General features: G+C 33.0%; 1 protein-coding gene across 2 annotated transcripts in view; it reads left to right on the top strand.

The window, feature by feature from the left end:
• SCN9A (sodium voltage-gated channel alpha subunit 9) overlaps positions 1-11798 on the top strand; it is a 184549-nt gene extending 172751 nt beyond the window's left edge. For both annotated transcript variants that reach the window (XM_023188138.2, XM_023188137.2), the window contains exons 25-27: positions 2886-2990; positions 3125-3395; positions 7136-11798. In XM_023188138.2, coding sequence (XP_023043906.1) covers positions 2886-2990; positions 3125-3395; positions 7136-8328 — 1569 coding nt within the window. In that variant the 3' untranslated portion in view covers positions 8329-11798. The remainder of the gene's footprint in view (positions 1-2885; positions 2991-3124; positions 3396-7135) is intronic.
• The last annotated feature ends 277 nt before the right edge of the window (positions 11799-12075 follow it).

Genomic DNA, 12075 nt, shown 5'->3' with positions numbered 1-12075 from the left:
TAAATAAATAAATAAATAAATAAATAAATAAATAAATAAATAAATAAGAGAAAGCTGAATATTACCAAATCCAAGAGAATAAAGGGAAACCATAACAAGATCATCTTTAACTCCAGTACCCTACAAGCTAAGTAATGATCTCAGAACTAGAAATCCTTGAAAATAAATTCTTAATTATATGGATTATACTAATTTATGCTGTGACTAAAAAATATGTAATTACAGACCAATGTAGAATATACATAAATCTGTAAAACTTACAGATTATTTAAGAAAGTAGCAGAGAAAGAAGGGAGCAACCGAAGTTTCTAGCCCCCTTTGTGAGATTTAGGCTTTTCCAGTCAAAAACCTCATTTAGATGTTATGTTATTTAGTGTTGATTTTAAAAGTTATATTTTCTTTTACATAATTAATTGGAAAGTCCTTCAGTTTGGGTCTGATAATTGATAACTTCCTCAGTACCTAGAAATCTATCAAGCATAATGTTGACATCCAATAAAGTGTTTATGTTGAAATCCTTTATTTAGAATTAAAAAGGTAGTCAAAGAGTTTCTTGAAACAGAGATATAGAAATGTATATTATCTTTTTAGTTTATATTCATTTTTCTGTAAAGGAATAATGGCATATTAAAATGAATATAAAATTAATACAATTTTGGTTATTGTATGTAGCCCCTATTCTTTTTTTGTTGTTATACTTTAAGTTCTAGGGTACATGTGCACAATGTGCAGGTTTGTTACATACGTATACATGTACCATGTTGGTTTGCTGCACCCATCAACTTGTCATTTACATTGGTATTTCTCCTAACGCAATTCCTCCCACAGATCCCAACTCCCCAACAGGCCCCGGTGTGTGATATTCCCCTTCCTGTGTCCTTGTATTCTCATTGTTCAACTCCCACTTATGAGTGAGAACATGCAGAGTTTGATTTTCCGTCCTTGTGATATTTTGCTGAGAATGTTGGTTTCCAGCTTCATTCATGTCCCTGCAAAGGACATGAACTCATCCTTTTTTATGGCTGCATAGTGTTCCATGGTGTATATATGTCACATTTTCTTTATCCAGTCTATTATTGATGGACATTTGGGTTGGTTCCAAGTCTTTGCTATTGTGTATAGTGCTGCAATAAACATACGTGTGTGTGTGTCTTTATAGTAGCATGATTTATAATCCAGTAATATATATCCAGTAATGAGATTGCTGGGTCAAATAGTATTTATTACTAATTCTAGATCCTTGAGGGATCGCCACACTGTCTTCCACAATGATTGAACTAATTTACACTCTCACCAACAGTGTAAAAGTGTTCCTATTTCTCCACATCCTCTTCAGCATCTGTTGTTTCCTGACTTTAGTGATCGCCATTCTAATTGGTGTGAGATGGTATCTCATTGTGGTTTTGATTTGTCTTTCTCTGATGACCAGTGATGATGAACATTTTTTTCATAGGTCTGTTGGCCGCATAAATGTCTTCTTTTGAGAAGTGTCTGTTCATATCCTTTGCCCACTTTTTGATGGAGTTGTTTGTTTTTTCTTGTGAATTTGTTTAAGTTCTTTGTGGATTCTGGATATTAGCCCTTTGTCAGATGGATAGATTGCAAAAATTTTCTCCCATTCAGTAGGTTGCCTGTTCACTCTGATGACAGTTTCTTTTGCTGTGTAAAAGCTCTTTAGTTTAATTAGATCCCATTTGTCTATTTTGGCTTTTGTTGCCATTGCTTTTAGTGTTTTAGTCATGAAGTCTTTGCCCATGCCTATGTCCCTGAATGGTATTGCCTAGGGTTTCTTCTAAGGTTTTTATGGTTTTAGGTCTTACATTTAAGTCTTTAATCCATCTTGAGTTAATTTTTGTTTAAGGTGTAAGGAAGGGATCCAGTTTCAACTTTCTACATATGGCTAGCCAGTTTTCACAGCACCATTTATTAAATAGGGAATCCTTTCCCCATTGATTGTTTTTGTCAGGTTTGTCCAAGATCAGATGGTTGTAAATGTGTGGTGCTATTTCTGAGGTATCTGTTCTGTTCCATTGGTCTATATATCTGTTTTGGTCCCATACCATGCTGATTTGGTTACTGTAGCTTTTTAGCATGGTTTGAAGTCAGGTAGTGTGATGCTTCCAGCTTTGTTATTTTTGTTTGGGATTATCTTGGCTGTGCAGGCTCTTTTTTGGCTCCAAATGAAATTTAAAGTAGTTTTTTCCAATTCTGTGAAGAAAGTCAATGGGAGCTTGATGAGGATAGCATTGAATCTATAAATTACCTTGGGCAGTATGGCCATTTTCACGATATTGATTTTTCCTATCCATGAGCATGGAATATTCTTCCATTTGTTTGTGTCCTCTTTTATTTTGTTGAGCAGTGGTTTGTAGTTCTCCTTGAAGAGGTCCTTCACATCCCTTGTAAGTTGGATTCCTAGGTATTTTATTCTCTTTGTAGTAATTGTGAATGGGAGTTCACTCATGATTTGGCTCCCTATTCTTTATCAAAGTTCTAAATATTAGCCAAATCATCAAAGAAGATATTCATCACCTTTAATTCTTATAACTTTTCTTCACAATAAAATTCATGGTAAGACAGCTAGCAGATAAAAAAGGTACAAGTACATAGTTTAAAACAACACTGATTAGCACACCAAAAGAAAATTGAGCCAATCCTTGTTATATGTAATACAAATATTTTATATATGTACATTTAGCTGTGTTTGGAGACCCACGTTTCTGCACATATATAATTATTTAAGACATAGTTTATGTATAGCTACCATGAACACAATAAAATACATTTTATTTCTATATTAAAACATTTTAACCTATCTTAGTGATCTGTAGAAAGATCTAGACAATGATTCTGGTTTTAACTACATTTCTTTTTTGTTTCTTTACCTTGGAGGTCAAGACATCTTTATGACAGAAGAACAGAAGAAATACTATAATGCAATGAAAAAGCTGGGGTCCAAGAAGCCACAAAAGCCAATTCCTCGACCAAGGGTAAAAAAAAATATGTATCTTTAGCATATAGATTTTCAAATTATTTCTAATTCATTTTTAATGCACATCTTTAATTTCTAGATACTACTTGAAACATTTACTCTGTATTCAATATTATTCTTGTTTCTTTGCAGAACAAAATCCAAGGATGTATATTTGACCTAGTGACAAATCAAGCATTTGATATCAGTATCATGGTTCTTATCTGTCTCAACATGGTAACCATGATGGTAGAAAAGGAGGGTCAAAGTCCATATATGACTGACGTTTTATATTGGATAAATGTGGTTTTTATAATCCTTTTCACTGGAGAATGTGTGCTAAAACTGATCTCCCTCAGATACTACTACTTCACTGTAGGATGGAATATTTTTGATTTTGTGGTTGTGATTATCTCCATTGTAGGTAAGAATATTTATTATTCAGATTTTATTTTTTGAGTAAAGCTAAACTTCACTTATGCTCAAGGAAGTATATTCTGAATTCCTGAATGCAGATTTACTCTTGAGTAAGTCAGTATAATGAAAGAATGAAAAAATCCTAAAAAGCAAAATAAAAATATCTGTGACTCTCATACTACAGTGTTTCTGGGTTTACACTGCAGGCCCCAAAGCCAAATATTTCTATCTGTTAGAAGGAAATTATATTTGTTGATGTTTAGTTTCCAATATTACCTTTGCAAAGCTAGTTACCATGTTTATATATAGCTGTGTATATAGCTGTGTCTTGGAAAAACCAATGTTGAATCTGAAATCACTTCTGGTTTTAGCACATGTGAGACTTGTCATTTGATTAATGATAATATCAATAGCCAGAATATCTGTGAATTTCTGAAAATTCTTCCAGAATTTAAAGTGAAGTTAAAGTCTCTAGAAATGCCAGTTTTATTTTTTAAGGCTTAATACTTCACAAGTGGATAAAATGCCAATCATTCCTCAACCAGCCATGGTCATGTCTGTGAATAACAGCACATGATTTTATACTTCCTACATATTCATTATCATGGCTGTTTTTCTATCTTCTTGGGGTTTTTTTTCATTATTTTCACATATCTTGCAAAGTATTTTAGGATTGTATTTCTTTTTAGAATTATAAACTTTTAATAGAGATTATAGAGATTATTTACTACAAACTTAATCAACAGGTTATCAGTCTGAAAAGGTTAAAGGTTGTATAACTTAGAATCATAAAACTGAGTGCCACAGAATAAGTATTTATAATCAATATATTTGGAAAAGGATATTATCACCAGAAGTCATACCAAAATTGATATAGGAAAATCAATTAAAATTTAGATGAGAATTTCACACTAACAATAATAATTCTGAAAGCATTCCCATTAAGTCAGGGAAAAAAAGATGTCCCTGTATCATCCCTGTTTTTAATAGTGTTGGCCAATGCAATTAGATAAGAAAACAAAGAGGTACATATATCCAAACAATGGAGCAAATGATCCTTATCTTAATATAATGACCTTCTTCATATAATGAAAGACCTTCTTCATATAATGAATGACCTTCTTCATATAATGAAAGAGAATCAACTAAAAATAAATTCAATTAGAGTTGAAAAGGTACAAATTTTAAATTACATGTGCCAACACTAATAATCTTATACATGAAAAAAAATAGAAAATCTGATTCACAATTGCAATAAAAATAAAGTAAATTATCTAACAATAACTTTATCATATGAGACTTCTGAAGAAAACTTTAGGATATAAAAGAAAGCTGAAATAATTGAAAGGATTATCATGTACTTAGATAAGCTTCTCTCATTGTAATTAAGACTTTTTTATTTATTAATCTATAAGTTCAAGGAAAATATCAATGAGTCTTTTTATGCAGTGGGGGTAATAAATTGACAGTAACAATGTAAGTCTAAATGATTCTAAGTTCATCGGAAGAAAATTAGGGTGATAAGAGGTGGCTTATTCTGCAAAATATTAAGACTTATAATATTGATGTTAAGTAAAACTGTTCAAATACAAAAGCTCAATGAGTTTGAAGAGAGAGTCCAAATTAAACTTTAATGTATAATTACCAATTTACTGAGTGAACAGATCACATGAATCAAAGTCTAAAGTTAAAAAAAGAGATTCTAGTAGGAAATATGTGGAAATAGACATAAACCATATACTCTTATAATCCTTTCTATTCATAACACAAATTTGTAAAGCTAAAAAAAAAATGAGGAAGAAATGACTGCACAAAAAAAACAAAATATTCTTTGAGGAAAAAATAATCATAAATAAAAGGTTGAAAGACAAAAAATAGGGGAAATGTTTATGTAACAGTTAAGGCTGAGAAAGGATCAATACTTTAAGTAGAAAATTGTTCTTATAAATTAATAAGAATATAGTAAAAATCCCAATAGACACATGGGCAAATACCAACTAAGCCAAAAACAGAAGTTAAAAACAACCAATAAGGATACAAAACGACAAAATACAAGACAAATTGTGGATTATTTTCACAAAAAATGCAAATAAATTACAATAGTAGATGTTTTCAAATGTCATGACCATTTTTTGGTAAAAACTATAAAGAAGAATGATAGTACTCAATACTGGTGAATGTGTAAGGTATGAGCACTTTCTTTTTTTTTTTATTTTATTATTATTATTTTTTTTTTTTGAGATAGAGTCTCGCTCTGTCACCCAGGCTGGAGTGCAGTGGCGCAATCTCGGCTCACTGCACGCTCCGCCTCCCGGGTTCACGCCATTCTCCTGCCTCAGCCTCCCAAGTAGCTGGGACTACAGGCGCCTGCCACCTCGCCCGGCTAGTTTTTTCGTATTTTTTAGTAGAGACGGGGTTTCACCGTGTCAGCCAGGATGGTCTGGATCTCCTGACCTCGTGATCCGCCCGTCTCGGCCTCCCAAAGTGCTGGGATTACAGGCTTGAGCCACCGCGCCCAGCCGAGCACTTTCATATACTGCCATTAGAAATGTTAATTAGTACAGGCTTTCTGGAGATAGGTTCAGCTATATATAGTGTATTTATATATACACACACATACTATATATAGTATATATTATGTGTATATATAGCATGTGTATATATATGGTATGCGTGTATACACAGTATGTGTGTATATATATAACTATATATATGTTGTTGAAACAAGTTATATTAATATATTATTAAAAAGTACTCATGCAATTAGGAGAACATACCTATTTAGATATTCATTTCAGTAACACAAATGGAAACAGTGTAAGTGCTAGTCTTCAATCTGTGGTTATTTTAAGAGAACATTATACCACTATAGTAAGTTATTTTGTTGTCATTTTTATGAAACTATCTCCATGACACATAAAGTAATTAAAATAGGTTACAGGCTGGGCACCATGGCTCATATCTATAATACCAGCACATTGGGAGGCCGAGGCGGGTGAAATCATTTGAAGTCAGAAGTTTGAGACCAGCCTGGCCAATATGGTGAAACACGTCCCTACCAAAAATATAAAAATTAACCAGGTGTGGTGGCGCATACCTACAGTCCCAGCTACTCTGGAGGCTGAGGCTGGAGAATCACTTGATCTCAGGATGCGGAGATTGCAGTGAGCCAAGATCACGCCACTGCACTCCAACTTTGGTGACAGAGCGAGACCCTGTCTTGAAAAATAAATAAAAAATAAGCTACAAAAAAAGCTTATATAACATGAATACATTTGTTTGTGTGTGTACATGTGCTTGCACAGAAAAATGTCTGAAGTGATACTCAAAAAAAATTGATAATAGTTATTGTTGTTGACATTTCAGGTGATTTATATTTTCTTTTAGCGTTTAATGGTATTGGTTGAATTTTCTATGTGAGTAGGTATTATTCTTAAAATTTAAAACACTATTATGGAGAAAGAAAATGGCCCATGAACTTAGTAAAAAGGAGAAAATGTCAGAATGGTAATGTCAGTCATTTTTCTTTGGAATTGCTTAATCCTTTTTTAAGTAATTGCATTCAGTATAAAATAACTGTCTTGACATCTTATTTGCTTTTACAAAGCGTGTTTTGGGTGAGAGTGGGGAGATGGATTCTCTTGAATTCATAAGAAACAAGTTGACAGATAAAACTGTTTAGAGTCATCATTTTATGTAGCATAGATATTTAGATATTTTATTTCTATTATTTTCCTCCACACATAGGTATGTTTCTAGCTGATTTGATTGAAACATATTTTGTGTCCCCTACCCTGTTCCGAGTGATCCGTCTTGCCAGGATTGGCCGAATCTTACGTCTAGTCAAAGGAGCAAAGGGGATCCGCACACTGCTCTTTGCTTTGATGATGTCCCTTCCTGCATTGTTTAACATCGGCCTCTTGCTTTTCCTGGTCATGTTCATCTACGCCATCTTTGGGATGTCCAACTTTGCCTATGTTAAAAAGGAAGATGGAATTAATGACATGTTCAATTTTGAGACCTTTGGCAACAGTATGATTTGCCTGTTCCAAATTACAACCTCTGCTGGCTGGGATGGATTGCTAGCGCCTATTCTTAACAGTAAGCCACCCGACTGTGATCCAAAAAAAGTTCATCCTGGAAGTTCAGTTGAAGGAGACTGTGGTAACCCATCTGTTGGAATATTCTACTTTGTCAGTTATATCATCATTTCCTTCCTGGTTGTGGTGAATATGTACATTGCAGTCATACTGGAGAATTTTAGTGTTGCCACTGAAGAAAGTACTGAACCTCTGAGTGAGGATGACTTTGAGATGTTCTATGAAGTTTGGGAGAAGTTTGATCCAGATGCAACTCAGTTTATAGAATATAGCAAGCTCTCTGATTTTGCAGCTGCCCTGGATCCTCCTCTTCTCATAGCAAAACCCAACAAAGTCCAGCTCATTGCCATGGATCTGCCCATGGTCAGTGGTGACCGAATCCATTGTCTTGACATCTTATTTGCTTTTACAAAGCGTGTTTTGGGTGAGAGTGGGGAGATGGATTCTCTTCGTTCACAGATGGAAGAAAGGTTCATGTCTGCAAATCCTTCCAAAGTTTCCTATGAACCCATCACAACCACACTGAAACGGAAACAAGAGGATGTGTCTGCTACTGTCATTCAACGTGCTTATAGACGTTACCGCTTAAGGCAAAATGTCAAAAATATATCAAGTATATACATAAAAGATGGAGACAGAGATGATGATTTACTCAATAAAAAAGATATGGTTTTTGATAACGTTAATGAGAACTCAAGTCCAGAAAAAACAGATGCCACTTCATCCACCACCTCTCCACCTTCATATGATAGTGTAACAAAGCCAGACAAAGAGAAATATGAACAAGACAGAACAGAAAAGGAAGACAAAGGGAAAGACAGCAAGGAAAGCAAAAAATAGAACTTCATTTTTGATATATTGTTTACAGCCTGTGAAAGTGATTTATTTGTGTTAATAAAACTCTTTTGAGGAGGTCTATGCCAAAATCCTTTTTATCACAATACTCTCAAAGGCAGTGCAGTCACTAACCCTGATTTCCTAAGAAAGGTGGGCAGCGTTAGCAGATGGTTATTTTTGCACTGATGATTCTGTAAGAATCGTAAGAGAACTCTGTAGGAATTATTGATTGTAGTAAACAAAGGTAATTCAGTTTTTTGGTTTTTAATAAATCAGAAGACCACATAGAAAACTTTTACATCTGCCTTGTCATCTTTTCACAGGATTGTAATTATTCATGTTTCTCATGTAAATAAACAACACACACACACACACAGAAAAATCTATTATTTATCTATTATTTGAAAATCAACAAAAGTATTTTGCCTTGGCTTTGCAATGAGATGCTTGATAGAAGTAATGAACATTAGTAATGAATGTTTAGTTAAAATGCATTATTAGGGAGCTTGACTTTTTAGCAATGTACAGAGGTTATTCTATATATTGAGGTGCTTAAATTTATTCTACATTGCATTAGAACCAATTTATATGTGCCTATAAAATGCCATGGGATTAAAAATATATGTAGGCTATTCGTTTCTACAAATGCTTTTCATTCATCTTGACTCACATGCCAACAAGCATAATACTTACCTTTAGAGTATTGTGTTTCATAGCGTTTCTTCTTTCATATCCCTCTTTGTTCTTAGAATAACCACAGAACTTGAAAAATTATTCTAAGTACATATTACACTCCTCAAAAAATAAAGATAACTGAGGAAAAAAGTAATTGACGGAAGTTCTATTTGCTATTACTTATATAGCCTAACATTGGACTGTGCTGCCCAAAATACTGATAATAGTCTCTTAAACTTTTGTCAAATTTTCCTGCTTTCTCATGCAGTATTGTTTAGTCATCCTTTAGCTGTAAGCAAAGTTGATGAAATCCTTCCTGTTATGCAGTTAGTTGTTTGACCATGGTATATGTTTGAGCAGATAATAACCTTGGCACAGTATTGCATCACTTGTATACAATCCTGTGTTTGGCAAGCTTTCAAGACATATAATATGACAGACTTTCAACACAGATATGTGTTTAGTATGAATAAAAAAGCATTGAAATAGGGATTCTTGCCAACCTGCTCTCTTGCCACCAACTTACTTTCCTAAATTATGGAAGTAATCTTTTAGATCTATATATTTCAATGTATACAATGAGGAAGATGTCACCTTCTCCTTAAAATTCTATTATATGAAATATATTTTGCCTCAATCAACACAGTACCATGGGCTTCTAATTTATCAAGCACATATTCATTTTGCATTAGCTGTATACATCTAGTTTTTTGAAAACACCTATTAATAGTACTTTGAAAAGAAATAACCATAATGCTTTTTTTCATGAGTTTATTTCAGGAATATGAGATCTCTCTTCTATAAAGTTATTCATGCACAGGCAAAAGTTGAGCTACACAGATAGAACATAGTTTTATTTAGAAGATTTTTGTGGGAGGTTTTGAAGTGAATATATAAAACATCTTTCACTAATTTGCTTTTCATATTTAAAAAATAATAAATTACATTTATATAATAAATGTTTAAAGCACATATTTTTGTTGTTCTGAAAATTTAAAAAGAAAGAGGATTTAAATGTACTTATAGAAACGAACAGTTACGGTTAAAGAATGAGACAGGAAGTCTAGAATGTTTTTAAATTGTGATATATTTTACAACATCCGTTATGACTTTGAGACATTTGTTCTAATGTACGTATAAAACTATATCTAGGGCTAAAGATTCTTTATACCATCTTAGGTTCATTCATCTTAGGTTATTTGAACCACTTTTTAATTTAATATGAAAGACAGCATGCAGTGTTTTCCGAGACTATATAGATCATTGCATCCCATACCTGCCAAGCCTGTTGGAAATAGGTTTTGATAATTTAAGTAGGGACCTACACAAAACATATTACATTCATCAAATTTTTTAATACATTCAATTAAGGATTTAACATCACCTTAAATCTGAATTCAATCTATCATTATTTCAAACTCACAAATTAACTGCATTATGAATACTTACATAATATAGTATGAAAAGATGTTTGACAGGTTTGTGTGTAATTTTCTATTAATGTTTTTACATTGCCTTGTTTTTATGTAAAATAAAAAATATGGGCAACTGGTTCATTAACACAATTTCTTCTTAGCATTTCAAAAATATATATAAAGTTTTTCTTTTTCCTATTTCATGAACTATGATTTTTCTAAAAAATAACATGGTTAAGTTTTATATAGATGTATGTTTGTTTCAGAAATATCTACTTGTGACTTTTTATCAATTAAATACAATTATTTGGAAGAAAGAGCCTATTAAGTATAAGTTGAAGTAAAATTAGACTTCTCTTTCCGTGTGGATTACTGTTTGTACTGATTGTATCACCCTTCAGAAGGCACTGTCATATTAATATTTAAATTTTATAATCACTGAACTTATTACACCCAATAATACAGAATGGCAGTTACACTGAAGAATTTAATTTAGAATAAAATGGAAGCAAACAGGTTTTCTAAAAAATTTTTTTAACTGACCAGGTCTCGCTCTGTCACCCAGGCTAGAGTGCAGTTGCACAATCATGGCTCTCTGCAGTCTCAACTCTGGGCTCAAGCAACCCTCCTGCCTCAGCCTCCCAAGTAGCTAGGACTACAGGTACATGCCACCATGCCCAGCTAATATTTAAATTTTTGTAGATAAGGGGTCTTGCTATGTTGCCCCAGGCTAGTCTCAAATTCCTGGCTTCAAGTGGTCCTACTGCAATGACCTGCCAACATGCTGGGATTATAGGCATAAGCCACCATGCCCCAAACAGGTTTGAACACAAATCTTTTGAATGAAAATTAGAGAATCTAATTTTAGCATTTTGATAGTTACCTAGTTTGCAAAAGATTTGGGTGACTTGTGAGCTGTTTTTAAATGCTGATTGTTGAACATCACAGATATTTAGCATGATTTTATAGAATTTTGATAGCTTTATTAAAAAGAGTGAAAATAAAATGCATACATAAATAAAGCAGTTCTAAATAGCTATTTCAGAGAAATGTTAATAGAAGTACTGAGAGAAGGGCCAACTAAATTAGGATGGCCAGGGAATTGGCCTGGGTTTAGGACCTATGTATAAAGGCCTCCAGTTTTTAAAAAATATCTGTGGTTTATTATGTTATTATCTTCCTGAGGAAAACAATCAAGAATTGCTTCATGAAAATAAATAAATAGCCAAGAATATAATAAAGCTGTTTACATAGGATTCTTTACAAATTTCGTAGATCTATGAATGCTCAAAATGTTTGAGTTTGTCATAAATTATATTGTAGTTATACTTGAGACTGATACATTGTAATATAATCTAAGAATAAAAGTTATACAAAATAAAATTATGTTTACACGTATTTTCTGTTTCAGTGAGAATAACCATAGGTGGGTAAAGTCAGTGCATATCTAAATAAGTTGCAGCAACTGACAGATTTTTCCTTTTCATTGAGAGAAGGACAGCTTTTAACATCCTCCATAAGAAGTGTTCCCAGGAAACAAAGACAAGGATAAAGAATCTGGAATTCCAAAGCAATTTCTTGAAATCTACATCAAGGTTTGTGCAGGGGAGAAAATTGAGACAGGAAGCAAAAATATGCAAACATCTAGCCATGCAGTGAC

The sequence above is a fragment of the Piliocolobus tephrosceles genome, chromosome 11 (assembly GCF_002776525.5).
Source record: "Piliocolobus tephrosceles isolate RC106 chromosome 11, ASM277652v3, whole genome shotgun sequence".
In the NCBI taxonomy this organism is placed as follows: Eukaryota; Metazoa; Chordata; class Mammalia; order Primates; family Cercopithecidae; genus Piliocolobus; species Piliocolobus tephrosceles.
Note: the sequence above shows the minus strand (reverse complement) of the source record. Positions and strands in the feature narration are given on the sequence as shown.